We start from the raw sequence: 14,276 nt of genomic DNA, 5'->3' as shown, positions 1-14,276 counted from the left end.
AAACCTATTGACATAGACAACTAATACAGTGATGAATAATAAAATGATCTGCCTCGCGTGAAATACATAGGATTGCTCAATGCATCGAGTTGTAGAGGTTGTAGAGGTGGGGAGTCGGGTCTGTGTATTCCACACTCGTGTGTGTATTCGGAAACGAGGCAAAGGTCATTATTAAATTCGTCTCTCCACCACTGATATCAAGGGACACACACACCCAATGAACGGACCTTGCCGCAGAATTTGTACTCGGCGGGCGCCAAAACAACCCATGGATGTTAGCGCACGCAGGGTGTGCTGAGGCTGCCATGGTGGCCGGAGGAACAGATGTCGGATGGTGCGGTTAGGAGTCAGCTTGCCGGAGGAATGGCTGACGGGATGACAAAGGCGGGGATTCTGCTTTACAATTTTTCGTCTCTGTATCTGGACGCTCGGGGACGGAATGAATCGCTGATGAGGACGCGGCTGAAGTCTCACTGGAAAATCGACTTGTTTGTCGCTCATTACAAAGTTTCAGGAATTTGTCGCGGTTCTTAGTGGGGCGATAATGTCACCCACAGAGACACCCATTTACGAAAGCGGCCCGATCGTCGAGTTTGACAGACGCCGAAGCCGCTGGCGCCTCTCTGGTTTGCAGATAAGTCGTAACTGCTGATTGGAAGCAGTGTTGGATGCCCAGGCCGGTTTTTGCTGAAGTTTCAACGAACAGAGCGTTCTCGTCGTTGGCCGTCTGTTGACCGAGTTCTCGAGGAACTACCTCCTCTGAGTCAACCTTATTGGCAATGATAACAATTAAGGGCGGTTGGCTGGGACGCAGCTCGTCCAACCAGTATCGACAGCGGTCGTAGGAGGCCCTGTTGCCCACATCGTAGACGACACAGGCGATCTTAGCATCTCTGGTTGCGGGGAGGACGCTACCTCACCTGTAGTACATCTTGGCTAGACTGGCGAACCTCTCCTGTCCCGCCGTATCCCAGAATTGAAGCTGAACAGTTGTGCCATCAACTGCCATTTCATGGACGTAGAACTGGCTCGCTATGGTGGCGTCGACCCTTTCATCGAAGCGCCCTTTAACAAAGGACATCAAAATGCTTGTCTTTCCAACGGCTGAGTCGCCGAGAAACACAACTTTGATGACTTCCATTGGATAACGATTTGTAATTTCAAAAATAGGTCGGTTACATTAAGATGTGGCATGAGATCGATGGGACACACATCATTAACCGCCTCACAGGCCACAACACGAGCCCATTGCAGGCTGTCCTGGGCTATACAGCGTCAGCGACCGAGGGCCTGTCGGTTGCGGCTGAGAAAGGCGCGTCTCGTACAGCTTCCGACTCAGATGTAAGAAGGCCAGGTCGACATTAGCGGCGGTCTTGGCGCTCGTAGGAAGAAACGTCGCCTTGATTTTTTTCGCATAGTTCATGGCTTCGGACTCGCTAACCACGATCTCGGCTTTGAGGTCGTACTTGTTACCCATGATCACGATAGCGGGAGGTACGGTTTCATCGCAGTGTTGCTCAACCTGGTGAACCCAAGACGCTATATGATCGAAGGTCTCTCGACGGGTAGCATCGAAGACAAGTACGAAACCGGCGGCATTGCGGTAGTACTGATGAGTGATCGTTCCGAATCGTTCCTGGCCGGCAGTATCCCACAGCTCGATGTTGACCAGTTTTCCTTTTACCATAGCCCGGAGCAGCTGGAAATCGACACCTACAGTCGCGATGTGGACGTCGTTGTACACGTCGGAGGCGAAACGCTTGAGAAGGCAAGTTTTTCCGACTCCAGCGTCACCGATGGTGACGATTTTGAATTTATGTTCGCTGGTAGATTGCTCACTAACCTCCAAAACGCTGCATAACATAAGTTTCTTTACCAGCGACACCGTGGAACTCTGCGTTAAAGAGGGGAAGGACTCGTCGTTGAAGGGATCGTACACATCACCAGACAGCAGCCGGTCCTTGGCTCCGCCGAACAAGACTAGCTTATCTCCCAATGACACCGCAGTATGTCCACGAATGGCCAGTCGGCCATCATACAGCGGTTTCTGCCAGCGTAGGGCAGAGATGTTGGCAACGTAGACGTCTGAGGTTTCACTTAGGGACTCACCACCGAAAACGACCAGTCGATCTCGGAAGGCTGAGAAGCTGTGGAACCGGCGAGGTAGCGGTGGAGTTCCAAGAAGCGCCTCCTTTCGCCATAGTACGGGGTTAGAATGAGGGTCGAAGGAATAGAGGGCGGCATCCGCTAAATCCCCTCCGAAAAGGTAGACTCTGCCGCCAAGACAGGTCATCCGATGTCCGAAACGAGCAGAGGGAACGCTGCCCTCCTGTGGCATCTCTGACCACTCCCCATCACGGAAAACCCAAAGGTCGGCCAAGGGAGCCTCGCCCAGGCCTCCCAGCAGCCAAAGACAGTCGTCCAGGCTGCAGAAGGCGGGGTAGACACGGGCCTCGGGGGCTGCGGCGGATTCGGGAACCCGCCACAGACCTTCCTCGATGGAAAAGATGAAGGTGTCTCCGGCAGCTTTGCCAGCATGTTTCCATCTGCGAGACGACTGGGGAAGTATAACAGGTGGCTCGAAGGAAGCAACCTCCGCCAATTTGGCCCCCACCAATCCCCCGAAAAGTAAGAGGGAATCATCATCCAAGAACTCAAATGCATGCCCAAGTCTCCCCAACGGAACCTCAAATCCTGACGCATCCACAGGAGACCAGCCCGGTTGAGCGTGAGCGAGATTGAGCTTCAGGAGGTCAGAGAACATGGATGCTTCGTCGCCGCCTCCAAAGAGGTAATGTCGCCCGTCACGCGAGGCCATTTGCGCTCCGACACGAGCCACGGGTACACTGCCGTGTTGTTTGAGCTCGCAGAGAGTGAGGAAGGCGCTACGTGATGGCTCATCAGCCTGCATTTAATATTCAGTGGATTTGATGGTGATGTGGTGGTTTGCGATCACAGCGAAACTTCATTGCACTCTACGGTTATGAGATCAGCTGTTATTTTTTCGGTTGCTACTGCTTCCCCTATTCTAGAATGCGAGTCCATGATGGGCTCGGTTTCCCACCCCTGGTACGAGGACTACTGCAAGGCTCAATGCGCTTTCTACGGTGAAGGTGGACAAGGAGCTGGATTTTGCCCATCCAACTCGACAAGCAGTTTGGTCGACTGTGTACTGAAGAATTGGACGTTCTGCTCTGTGGCGTCTCCTCAGCCCTCGACTCCGACTCCTCCGTCTACTGTGCCGACTCCTCCGTCTACAGCTTTGGCTCCTCCGTCTACAGCTTTGACTCCTCCGTCTACAGCTTTGACTCCTCCGTCTACTGTGCCGACTTCTCCGTCTACGGCTCCGACTTCTCCGTGCGTACCTTTGGTGAGCTGGGTGACAGCCGAGCAATGCATCCTCTGCCAATTTGGGTCCACACAATGGCCTTGTAACGGCAGATCGAACTGCTCCGAGCAATGCTTCCACCGGCCAACCACGCCGGCCCCTCCAACTCTTGCGCCGACTCAGCCTATGCCCCCCTCTGACGACTCGACTATTCGCGATGTCATAACTCGGCTTCGTGCCGCAGACTTCTCCTTCCTACAGTACCAAACACCGTCTGGAGGATGGGAGCTGTCGACATTGTACACAAAAGACGACATGATCTCCGCCACGCAGAAGGCTATGGAGACGGGCGTAGGAGCTCTGAAACTCTACTCTGGTAGCGAGTTTGGCACCGACGCCTACAAGTACGCCCTTACGAACATAGCTGCCTTCCTGGCGCAAGCCATGCAGGAGACCATCCAGTACAACGCCTGCGACGAAAACAATTGGGACTTCGAAAGCTACTCTGACGGCGCCTACAGGGCTGCCTCTGCTTGCGGTCAACTCGGCCAGTCCTACGGCGACTACAAGTGCCCTGCGGGTGATGAGCATATGGCCTGCGAGGTGGATCCTAACATGGAGCTGGTCGCCACCACTCACGCCAAGTGGTACGGCGCTCCTCCGCCCTTGTTTTGTGGACCCAAGTCCAAGATGCCCGTGGCACCCAAGTGGAGTACTGGGGGCTGGTGTAACCCGGCCTTAAGTCTACCGATCCTCAGCACGTTCGACGAGGTGGTCAGCGCCATCCAAACAGGTGAGAAGTGCCGCGACTACGAGGGCCAGAAGGGGGGGTCCTGGGCGCCGTGCAGTGAGTCCAACAAAGACGAGTGTGCAGTGAACCCTGCGCCTCATTTCGGCATCAACGAGAAGCGCTACGACGTTGAGGGGTGTTGCTGGTGGGGACGTGGTGTCATTCAAACCACTGGAGTCTGCAACTTCGGCAAGTTGAACTACTACCTTGGTAAACGTGCCAAGGATGAAGGCAGGCCTGCTGTTTTCGGCGACGTCGACTTCTGCAAACGTCCGGACAAGATATGCAGTGACCCTCGATACCCCGACTTGAAGTGGTTTGCCGGGTACTTCTTCCACATGGCTGAGGTTCAGGGATACAACTCAGGCGGCTGGGATTACTTTACGGAGCTTCAACGCTTTGTCCAGTCCGGTTTCGACGGTGGAAACATAGCTGACACAGGCTTCATACATGGTGTGTCCGGAATCGTTAATCGCGGATGTCCTACCCCGCCTAGCTGCGGAACTGGCGAACTTCATGGTGGCGGGGCTAGGGCAGAGCATTTCGCAAAGGTATTGAAGGCTTTCGGTTTGATTTGACGCTAACGAGTGAATGCTAACGAGTGAATGATACGCGGATATTACACAAAAACAACGTCACCTTCAATGCCTTAGCTGGGAGTTGGCCTCGTTAATTTTGTTGGATGTCGTCCTTGCATTTGTCACTTTTTGATTGTATCGCTTTGAAAACTGCAAATACAATGCTGTTGTTGAAGTCGCCTTTGCGCTTCGTTCAGTCTGCCAACGTTGGAGACGAGTTCCTCTTCCTTCTCAAGGAGCTGCCAGATGATGTAGTTTGGTTGATGTCGGACGCTTCACCCCAATCATTCGAGGGATGGTCATGGTCGCTCGACCCAAGGTGGTTCCGCAGCGGGCCGTTGGTGACTCTTGTTGGTGAAACGGAGGATCCGTTCACTGCTCGTGCGGTATTACATAAAACCGGCCAGGAGCCTCCAACATATGAACATCATCGTACTTATCCGGAATGTGTAGTCCGGTATCTACCGGCAGTGACGAGTGCTTCTGTGCTTCACACAGGTGGGTTTTGGGAATTGTTAGCATGCAGCGCCAACCGACTTTCGACTAGCTGGTCTCCATGAGCTTGCTCCGATGCTCGTATTGCTGCGAGACCTCATGCATTCTAGAGATGGTTGCCTTCGGCTGATAAGTTCTCTGCCAGTGGTTGAGCGACCTCGAGTGATACTGAAACATCTGCAGTTTTCTAAAGCGAGTCTATGGCGGCGGAATCAGCAGCTGGTCGCGTGGAATGATCCAAGCATCTATTTTTTCCCCCTATGCTTGCACTTGCCTTTCAAGGACCAGGTATCGACATTGTCGGTGGACCCCAGTGCTCTCTTCTTCCGGATATCGCACCTCCTCGCTGAGAAGGCTACATCCTTCCTTAACGACGTTCGTGCATACTGCTCAGCATCCCCTGTTGTGTCGTTGTCACCTCTGTCGACGCAGATCACCCTTCTGGATCGCCAAAGGTTTGAACCACTGGTGCAGCGAGCGTGCGCTGCGACTTCTAGTCGTATTTGTAGTGCCAGACAATGGCGATTAGAGGACGTTCCCCCAGAACAATACCCAATCATTGTGAAATCGGCCTTGGGCGCCGGACCACTCGTATCCCACTACCTTGCAGTCGCCAGGTCTCCTGAAGGCGTGCACTCCTTCCGTCAGCACTTTCAAGAGCTGTTCCCACAGCAGGACGACTCTAAATGGTCGTACAAGCCACCAAGGAAGCATTTGATGACCGCTTATCAACTAGTGCCTCATGACCCACCGGTGGTTTATAAAGCCTTCCTTCTTGGCAAGTCGCTGTTGGGGAACACCTCGGCATCTCTGATGTCTTTGGATTCGTCGGAGGCAAAAGATTACTACGAAGTACTGGTGCGGAAGTCTCTTGCATTGGTGAAATCCGACCTACGGCTTGATGTGGAGACATCAGAGTTTCTGCCATTCGCTACCACCCTCATGAAAGGAGGCCCTCAGCAACCTTTGCGGCCTCTGAATGAAGTGCTGGGCTCTGATCACGCCATGATCGCTGCCAGCTTTTTCAAGCATATGGCGGCAGAGCTGCAGTGTTCGACTTTCGGGGTGGATTTATTGGTCGACACTCGGACCAACGGCCTCGTCGTGGTCGACGTGAATTTCTTTCCAAGCTACAACAATCACCCCAACTTGAAGCGTGACCTGAAGAGATGGGTGTTGGAGGAGGGTGTTGGTGACCTGAAATCGTGATAATGTCTCGTCTACGCACTGCTTCCTTTTCTGGGCGCTGGAGTCACTGTGCTATCGTTGATTCCTACAACCTCTACAACCGCATTAACGAATACATCAACAGTTCTCCCTTATTAGAGGACACTCCCGCTTGTCGAACGTCGGCCGCTGATCTGAGCTGCCACTTGAGAGAGGCATTGGATTGCCTCGCTGGGGCATTTCGAACACTGGGACCCCGAAATGTGATGGTAGCGTTCAACGGGGGCAAGGACGCTACTGTGGTGTTTCACCTCTTCCGAGCCTGCCTTGCTGCGCACTATGTTGAGGTGGAATGCCAGGACCAAGATGTGGCGGAGTTGTCGGTGCCAGCTCCTGGAGCCGTGTATTTCCGATACCCTGACGAGTTCGCTGAGATGATAACTTTCGCCAAGGAGCAGACGTCAGAACATGGATTTCTTCTGACTTTTCAGGATAACAGCGTCATCAGTGAGGAAACGGCATCAGTACCATCCAGCTGGCATGACAAAGGTAATCCACTCGCACATCGTAAAGTATGGAGTAGGTTCAGTCGTGGGTACAGTGCTTGGTACACGAATGGGTGACCCCAATGAGGGTTCGCTGCAGTTCTTTGAACCGTCAAGTCCTCATTTTCCTTCCTTTTTTCGGATTAACCCTATCATCAAGTGGACTTACGGATGCGTTTGGAAGTTCCTCTTGCAGTTCAACCTGGTCTACGCCAATATGTATGACCAGGGCTACAGCAGCATTGGCACGTGAGCTCAAACCGCAGTCCATACAGCCAAAGGAACACCGAAACTAATCCCGCCCTTACTAATCCAGATGGCTCCTTCAAGCCAGCCTACAAGCTGGCCGACTGGGCCAGTGAACGACTTAGCCGAGGCGCTGAGATTAGCGTACGAGACTCAGACGAGGGATCTCCAAAAGCGGCGCTGACAGCCGGAGTCCTTGTCGTGGGTGATGAGCTTTTAGCTGGCCTACGGAAAGACACCAATTCGTCGTTGGCGGCAGTGTCTCTCGAAGGCGCAGGACTTGATGTGCAACAAATCACCGTGGCCCCGGATAACGTAATGGTCATCACGAGGGAAGTGCTGGTGAGGCGGAGTACATCGGTCATCTAGCGAATGGCTGCTATGTCTGATGTCCTCATTGTAGGCGGAGGACTCGGACCTACTCATGATGATATGACTATGGAGGCGCTTGCGGCTGCTTATAGTGGGTATTCGGGTCACCGCTGACTCAGACGACTCATTGGTGGCCAGTCCGGCAATGTCCAAGGTTTTAGCAAAACGCCTAGGCTGCTCGGTGGATCGCTTGCCAAGTCCTCACTCTAAGCTGACGCTGCTTCCGTCCAGGGCTCGACTCATCTTCGAAACAGAGGACGATGTTATCTGCGTTGATACCGCTTCTGACAGCGAACCGCCAAGTGACTCGTGGCCATTGATGCGTCTTTACAACACGTTCGCCCTTCCGGGAGTTCCTACGTTGTTCAAACAGCAGATGCATGTGGTGCTGAAGGCAATCCGCGCCTTGAAGGACCAGTTGCCGTCGATCGTACCAGCCTTCTTCCGGCGTGTACTCGTACAGGCGGATGAAACTGTAGTCGTCAACGTTTGCGGAGTGGAGTCTATGCTTGGACAGATGCCACGGTTGTCGTTGGGGGTCTATCCAGTGAGTCGTCCGGACGCCACAGACTCCGGAGTGGACCTCCACTGCGCACTGCTTGTACGAGGATCGGAGGCTGACGTCACGTCAGGGGTTGCAGCCATAACCCGCGCCTTGGAACGAGCCCAAATTGGGTTCACAGTCGACGATAAAGAGACCCTTCCAGACGAAAGAGAGTGATGGTAAACACAAGCATCTCGACATTCACTGTTCAATAATACACTTGTGATAATCAAGCCTTAATCTGAGGCAACATGAATGGCGCCAAAGGAAGCTAAAACTATAATTCACTAATGCGGCTCGTACTTTATCTCGGTCTGGTCGCCGTCTCCAGCAACTCGACCACAACTATTGACGTGCCTAGCACATTGGAAGTGGCTAGCACATCGGAGGTGCCTAGCACATTGGAGGATGTAGCTCGCGATGTTCAGAACATGGCCGGTGCGCACATGATGGATAACTCTCTCCTGGACGATGAGGAAAATGACACCATAATGGGGGTGGGGCTCCTTATGGATCTGTTGAATGGAGAGCAGGACGCGGATATCGAAACACTGAAACGTGCCGCTGAGCTGCTAGCGAATAGCGACCTGGATACGGATGATGATGACGATGATGACGATGGAAAAAGCTTTTTCGGACTTGACGAGCAGAATCACGGACAGCAAGACCACGACTTAGGTCTTCGGATACAACCGCGGAGCCGTAATGATAACCAGTGGGTGAACTGGAAGAACAACGGGCTCTCGATGCCTTGAGATCGCACGAAAATGTTTTTAATATCGCTGAGAAGTGTGAAATGATCTCTAATGAAATTCAGACCCTGACCGTGAACTATTCATAGCAGTACATGATTCCCGCAGCTCACCTTCAGAATACCATAAACCAAACATGGTCGGTGAGAAGCGAGTCTATAAGCGGAGGAGTCCTCGGGAACGGGAACGATCACCCCTACGAGACTGCAAGGATGGGTATGGTGGACGTAATAGTTGCAGAAGCCCCCGACGGAGTCCTCGTCGCGAGAGGCGAGAAGGCAGAGACTACCGAAGTCACCAACGAAGTTCCCCTGCTGGACGTAATTGGAGTCCTCGCCTCTCGCGACGAGAAGGCAGAGACTACCGAAGTCACCAACGAAGTTCCGCTGCGGGATACGACCAGAGGAAGCGCGGCTACGAGCGAGATCGTTACGACTCTCGTCGACGGGAAGGTGGCAATGAACGACCCCACTTAAGACCGGAGGGAAGGGACAGGGCTGGGCGCGGCACCCGAGGCCGAGGAGGACGTGGCAGGGAGGAACCCCCGGCAGCTGATGGTCTCATTGAGTCGACGACCTCGATACTGAACGCCTTCTGCGTTCACCCTTCCAACAACTTTTCCGCATTACACGTTTTCCATGCACGTTTCTCCTCAGAAAACCGAGAGCTCCTTACTATTGCTGATGTGCGGGTGAAGCAGGACCTAGTGGGAAGTCGAGAGTTCAGAGAATCGATTTTCGCTGCATTTCCGGCTTGTACGATTGACTACAATGACATTCATGGGGTGAAGCTGTTCATACTGAGTTCGGAGGTCCCAACACTGAGCGATATACACGTGAGCCGACGTTCCCGACGTCGTGAGCTATGCAAGACCGAGGAGTCATCTGAAATAATAGAGGAGTCTTGGTTCGTCACCTTCTCTCCAGCAGTACTGTCCATTACCCGCGAGCGTCTCGAGGCTATCTGCTCTGGCCGAAACGACAACACGGATGCTGCTGTATACCAGTATATCAAGCTAGTCCTAGTCAAGGTAGCACATTGCGCGGGTATCAGCGTCGTGGGGCGACAACGTCATGTTTTCTTGCTGCCAGACAAGATCAAGAACCTTCCTGGTCGTAATCGAATCGATCTTATGGAAGGCTTCACCTCCAGCGTCTTGGCCTCCAACAAACTGATGATAACCGTCAATCAGGTGCATTCACCTATGCCTTCGGTGCAGGTACAGGATGAATTGGACGAGGCAGGAAATAGATTTAGAGAACTGTGAGAGCCGCTCCATTCGATTTACTTTCTTTCTTCCTATTATTTACCATTCGTTTTATTTCTGATTTATTTTTTTCTACCTGTTTTTCACAAAGCATCTCCAGCCAACGATCGGACTTGGAACAATATCGGATCCAAGTGAGCAAAGCAGTTCGCTATCAAATTGCTTGCACTGTTTATGCTCCCTATTGCTATAAACTGCTGAATGTTGCGTGGGACCTTGACGTCAATTCACCAGTACCACGGTGGCGCTCAGAAACTGAACCTGCACCTTCGATCCTTGACTACCTGAACGACAAACACGGTTCCAACTACAATTTTGACCACGAGAGGTTGATACGATCAAACATCATGAAGGTGACATTAGTGGGCGGCCACTCCTCTGCGCCGGTGTTCATTCCTGCATGTCTACTAAGAAGCGTCGACATCACGAACCGTTCAGTGACTCTCGATCAAAGGCAACTCATCACCAAGGCTTGCCAGAGCAGCGCAGCCTCACACCTTCATTACTGCCGCGATATCGTGGCGAAGTTCACTAAGGCTGGCAGTCGTGCGCGAGAACGTCTCGAGATATGCGGGCTAGAGTTGGATGACACGCCTGTCTCACAAGAGTCCACTAATTATCGTGGGTTGATGGCAATTCAGGCGAGTGCTGACGCGGACCCTGCCAAAGTAATCTAGTTTTTATTATATATTTATATTTATTTTATTAGAATATTTATTTTCTTTAAGAAAATCTCTTGCTATTTGTCTCAGGTGATTCGACCTGACGTTGACGGGAATTTCATGATGGAGTTCCACCGCGCTGAAAGCTACCACCACAAGGCAAACTTGGACATGAAACGAACAGCACTTCTATTTCTCCTCAGGTGTCGTGATTTCTCGAGGGAATTGCGGACGTTTACGGAATCCTGCAGAGTTTTCTTAGAGCGTTATCGTTATGGCCCCAGTGACCGTCCTGAAGATTATGGTATGATCGCACATTGGACTGGAGATCAGAATGAGCTGGAGGACCTTTTGTCAAGGAATCTGAACTTCGTGTTCTGCTTTGTAGAACGGAAAAACGAACAACTTCGAGAGTACAGCATTTTGAAAATTGCCTGCAGAGCGCGAAATCTTCCGTCTCAGGTAATTTCGATGGAGGTACTGAAGAAGTTGAAGGTTAATTGCTTGATGAGTGCAATTCCCGCAGTCCTGGCAAAGCACCAGGACTCTGGAGTTCCGTGGAAGATGTGCACCCCTGTATTTGACGATCCATTTTCCTCTGCCATGGGCATCGCCCACTACTTACCCAGCGGGCAGAATGAATCCCTAAAGGGGGTAACGGAGGTTTCGTGCGGTTTTGGAATCTACGCCACGAGGAACGTACACGGAACCACAACCGTAAACGACTTCGGCATCTACAACCGTGCTCTCAAGGGTGGCGTCATGCCTGAGTTGTCCAACACCTTGGTTGATTTCTTCGAGAAGCTGAAGTCCACGAAGGGCTTAGGGTGCATGCCCCAAACGCTCTATGTCTTCCGGAAAGGGGTGTCAGATTCTCAGATTTGCGATGTAGAGAACTACGAGATCTCTGCAGTCAAAAAGGCCATAGAGGAGCATTCGGGACGTGTAGAGTGGATAAAAGAGGCCCGCATTGTGAGAATCGTGACCTACGCCGTCTCTGGCATTGCCAGCGTCAAAGTGAAGCTCGGCGTTGCTACCTGCCATGACGTGCTAGATGGGGACATGAACCCAAAGCATCAAGAAGAGGCCATGTACGTCAAGGGATCGGTTGATGCGCGCCCTAGCTTCGATGCGACGGTAGAGGCGGCGAACTTGGACGACTACGGGCGCGCAGGTTGCCAAATAGAGGTCAAGTTGCCGGCGAATACAACGCCAGAGCTACTGCACAACCCGGTAACTCTACTTCTGCCTGATGGCAGCGAGGTCGAGCTGCCGTGGCGCACTCGTCTGGTTTGGATGATCGTCAACCTGTCCAATGTTGCCGGTTTGCGCCTCTACCGCAGTCGCAACGGCCAGGTTGTCTCTCCAGTTGCCGGGTCGACGGTTGCAATGTCACGGGTGGAAGGCAGGTATGAGTTCTACGCCGTGCCCTGTTCTCCCAAGGACAAAATTGCCAAACCAACCAATTACATCGTCATCCTCAACGAGCCTGATGTTCCACATGACGACCTGCAGAGACTCGCATTGCAGTTATCTAGCCTCTACTTCAATATGAAGTCTTCAATCAAGCTGCCATCCGTTGTGAGGCTCGCAGAGGAAGCCGCGAAGCAAGGCTTCGGAGTGTACGGCAGTAGTCCAGCAGGAAGCTCCGAGAAACTGGCCTACACCATGGCTAATCTGTAGCAGTTTTGTCATCATTAACAAGTCAAAAACGTCATCTCAGAATGTCATTCGAACAGCCATCCCACCAAACATGAGTAGTCGAAGTAACATTCCATATTCGTTATGTTGTCGATCGTTGGAGGGTCCGATTCTTTCGCTTCGTGGTGCAAGGACAACACGTGGGTCTGGTGGGTCGCAGGCGTCGTGGCTGTGGTGTTCGTTGTGGCCGGCGTATGTTCAATAGTTGCGTCCTTCGCCAGTTTGGCAGTCCGAAGGGCAGCCAAGCGAAGTGACTCGGACGGGAGCTTCCAGCTGACTTTGTCAGTTGCCAGCCATATTAATCAAAATGTTTCGAGAGTGTACGGGCCCTACTACCCCGAACGACAGAATGCTGTGGCTTGAACGGAGAGAATATCTTATTTCCACCACTTCAGATTTTGTTGTTGAAGCTTAGTTGCGACGTAGTCGTATGAGAACCCGCAAAAACAAAATATTGATGCCTGCTCAAATGAGAAAGTTGTACGACAACATTCACTCATGGTTTGAGAGACACATCTGGGCCTTGTGGCTTCTGATGTTTACATCCTTCGCCGTGGTGCTGGGCTGTGTTTTGGCGTTCCTCGACTCTCACGACGGATGGATCGACTTTGCTTGTTTCGCTGTGCTGCTTGCTGCCCTTCTGGTGTGCCTTGCTGCTCGAGGCCACCTGGGCGCCGGATGTAAGCCAGCGCCGTCTCCAATAGTTGTTATCGCTGATCAGAGCTACCCGCAGTACCCGACCTGTGCACCAACCTACCCACCGACCTACCCAGTGCAGGCTCCGCCGTACGCCCCCCAATACGCTACGTCGCCCTTCGCGGAGACGGAGCCGAGATGTCAAGTGGTGTGAATCTTTTTTATCATGTCTGTTTTCCTAACGATTTTAACTGTGGAGGCACCGACATGGCACCAAATGTTCATCAACGACCAATAAATCATTCAGTGGGGTAAAACGAATACAGTAAATACCATTGTATTTACAATGCACGACCACACGTCTAAGCAGTCCTGCGACCACGACTGGCTTGATGAACACAAATGGACTCTGTGGTTTATCGGTGTCGCCGTCCTGGCTATTGTCCTGATGTGTTTTCTTCTGACGTGTTTGTTTTGCCGCCGCTGTCGTCGGCGGCGGCAAACACACCAACCGTTGCCGCAGCAGAAGGTGGTGGAGGCGCCTTGTCCAACTCCTACATCCCTAAAACCCGCCCAACAAATCGTTATCGTAACCGACCAGCTCCCCCAACCGGTGTATCAGGCTCAACCGGCACAGTACGCTCAGCCAGTTCCAGCCTACTCCGCTCAGCCAGTCCAAGCCCACTCTGCTCAGCCAGTCCAAGCCCGCTCTGCTCAGCCAGTCCAAGCCTACTCTGCTCAGCCAGTTCAAGCCTACTCTGCTCAGCCAGTCCAAGCCTACCCGGCCCAACCAGCAGCGTACGCTCCCCAATACGCACCGGCTCCCCAGTACGCACCGGCTCCCCAGTACGCACCGGCTCCCCAGTACGCACCGGCTCCCCAATACGCAGGGACCGAGCCGAGGAGGGTTGTGTAAGGAAATCTCTTTATGACCAGTTTTTTATAATCTGTAAAAGAAATTATTTCTGTTGGATGCCTTGTTGTGATGTACTGTGCGCTAGGATCGCATGAGACGTCGGCACATAACTCATGCCCCACATCAAGACAGCCTCGGGAAAAGCACAATTAAACGACATTCGTCAATGCACGACAGTTCAAAGACCTCATGGGACCCCAACATCAATGACTGGCTTGATGATCATCCGTGGATATGGTGGGCAATAGGTCTCACTCTGTTGGGAGTCATCCTGCTT

At 52.5% G+C, this 14,276-nt stretch overlaps 9 protein-coding genes across 14 annotated transcripts; 7 read left to right on the top strand and 2 right to left on the bottom strand.

Annotated features, from left to right (window-relative positions):
• Positions 1-547: 547 nt before the first annotated feature.
• On the bottom strand, positions 548-1,141 carry KVP17_005096 (uncharacterized protein; the record flags this gene model as incomplete). 2 transcript variants are annotated; one of them, XM_068514854.1, is made up of 2 exons in its annotated part: positions 548-893; positions 921-1,141. In XM_068514854.1, 2 exons carry the CDS (start codon positions 1,139-1,141, stop codon positions 548-550), a joined length of 567 nt encoding a protein of 188 aa, XP_068372866.1. The 2 variants fall into 2 exon arrangements, with proteins under 2 accessions (XP_068372866.1, XP_068372867.1); XM_068514855.1 differs by lacking the exon at positions 548-893 and having other exon boundaries at positions 917-1,141.
• Positions 1,142-1,225: 84 nt separating this feature from the next.
• On the bottom strand, positions 1,226-2,911 carry KVP17_005094 (uncharacterized protein; the record flags this gene model as incomplete). The annotated part of the gene is made up of 1 exon (XM_068514852.1): positions 1,226-2,911. One exon carries the CDS (start codon positions 2,909-2,911, stop codon positions 1,226-1,228), a length of 1,686 nt encoding a protein of 561 aa, XP_068372864.1.
• A 603-nt stretch (positions 2,912-3,514) lies between these two features.
• On the top strand, positions 3,515-4,696 carry KVP17_005093 (uncharacterized protein; the record flags this gene model as incomplete). The annotated part of the gene is made up of 1 exon (XM_068514851.1): positions 3,515-4,696. One exon carries the CDS (start codon positions 3,515-3,517, stop codon positions 4,694-4,696), a length of 1,182 nt encoding a protein of 393 aa, XP_068372863.1.
• A 161-nt stretch (positions 4,697-4,857) lies between these two features.
• KVP17_005098 (uncharacterized protein) lies at positions 4,858-6,400 on the top strand (the record flags this gene model as incomplete). Of its 2 annotated transcripts, XM_068514857.1 has the most annotated exons (2): positions 4,858-5,077; positions 5,223-6,400. In XM_068514857.1, the coding sequence occupies 2 exons, from the start codon at positions 4,858-4,860 to the stop codon at positions 6,398-6,400; spliced, it is 1,398 nt and encodes a 465-aa protein (XP_068372869.1). The 2 variants fall into 2 exon arrangements, with proteins under 2 accessions (XP_068372869.1, XP_068372870.1); XM_068514858.1 differs by lacking the exon at positions 4,858-5,077 and having other exon boundaries at positions 5,267-6,400.
• A 2-nt stretch (positions 6,401-6,402) lies between these two features.
• KVP17_005091 (uncharacterized protein) lies at positions 6,403-8,242 on the top strand (the record flags this gene model as incomplete). 3 transcript variants are annotated; one of them, XM_068514848.1, is made up of 5 exons in its annotated part: positions 6,625-6,865; positions 6,894-7,152; positions 7,179-7,491; positions 7,519-7,612; positions 7,641-8,242. In XM_068514848.1, 5 exons carry the CDS (start codon positions 6,625-6,627, stop codon positions 8,240-8,242), a joined length of 1,509 nt encoding a protein of 502 aa, XP_068372860.1. The 3 variants fall into 3 exon arrangements, with proteins under 3 accessions (XP_068372859.1, XP_068372860.1, XP_068372858.1); XM_068514847.1 differs by lacking the exons at positions 7,179-7,491; positions 7,519-7,612; positions 7,641-8,242 and having other exon boundaries at positions 6,403-6,818; positions 6,850-7,156; XM_068514846.1 differs by lacking the exons at positions 6,625-6,865; positions 6,894-7,152; positions 7,179-7,491; positions 7,519-7,612 and having other exon boundaries at positions 7,667-8,242.
• Positions 8,243-8,355: 113 nt separating this feature from the next.
• Positions 8,356-8,820, top strand: KVP17_005095 (uncharacterized protein; the record flags this gene model as incomplete). Its single annotated transcript, XM_068514853.1, has 1 exon — positions 8,356-8,820. The coding sequence occupies one exon, from the start codon at positions 8,356-8,358 to the stop codon at positions 8,818-8,820; it is 465 nt and encodes a 154-aa protein (XP_068372865.1).
• A 92-nt stretch (positions 8,821-8,912) lies between these two features.
• KVP17_005097 (uncharacterized protein) lies at positions 8,913-9,293 on the top strand (the record flags this gene model as incomplete). Its single annotated transcript, XM_068514856.1, has 1 exon — positions 8,913-9,293. The coding sequence occupies one exon, from the start codon at positions 8,913-8,915 to the stop codon at positions 9,291-9,293; it is 381 nt and encodes a 126-aa protein (XP_068372868.1).
• Positions 9,294-9,949: 656 nt separating this feature from the next.
• Positions 9,950-12,429, top strand: KVP17_005092 (uncharacterized protein; the record flags this gene model as incomplete). Of its 2 annotated transcripts, XM_068514850.1 has the most annotated exons (3): positions 9,950-10,080; positions 10,185-10,752; positions 10,837-12,429. In XM_068514850.1, the coding sequence occupies 3 exons, from the start codon at positions 9,950-9,952 to the stop codon at positions 12,427-12,429; spliced, it is 2,292 nt and encodes a 763-aa protein (XP_068372862.1). The 2 variants fall into 2 exon arrangements, with proteins under 2 accessions (XP_068372862.1, XP_068372861.1); XM_068514849.1 differs by lacking the exons at positions 9,950-10,080; positions 10,185-10,752 and having other exon boundaries at positions 11,053-12,429.
• Positions 12,430-12,904: 475 nt separating this feature from the next.
• Positions 12,905-13,297, top strand: KVP17_005090 (uncharacterized protein; the record flags this gene model as incomplete). Its single annotated transcript, XM_068514845.1, has 1 exon — positions 12,905-13,297. The coding sequence occupies one exon, from the start codon at positions 12,905-12,907 to the stop codon at positions 13,295-13,297; it is 393 nt and encodes a 130-aa protein (XP_068372857.1).
• Between the last annotated feature and the right edge of the window lie 979 nt (positions 13,298-14,276).

This window comes from the organism of the source record quoted next (assembly GCF_019968985.1).
Source record: "MAG: Porospora cf. gigantea B chromosome Unknown PgB_NODE_595_length_14276_cov_108.998, whole genome shotgun sequence".
Lineage (NCBI taxonomy): Eukaryota > Apicomplexa > Conoidasida > Eugregarinorida > Porosporidae > Porospora > Porospora cf. gigantea B.
This window is presented reverse-complemented; position numbering and strand designations above follow the sequence as displayed.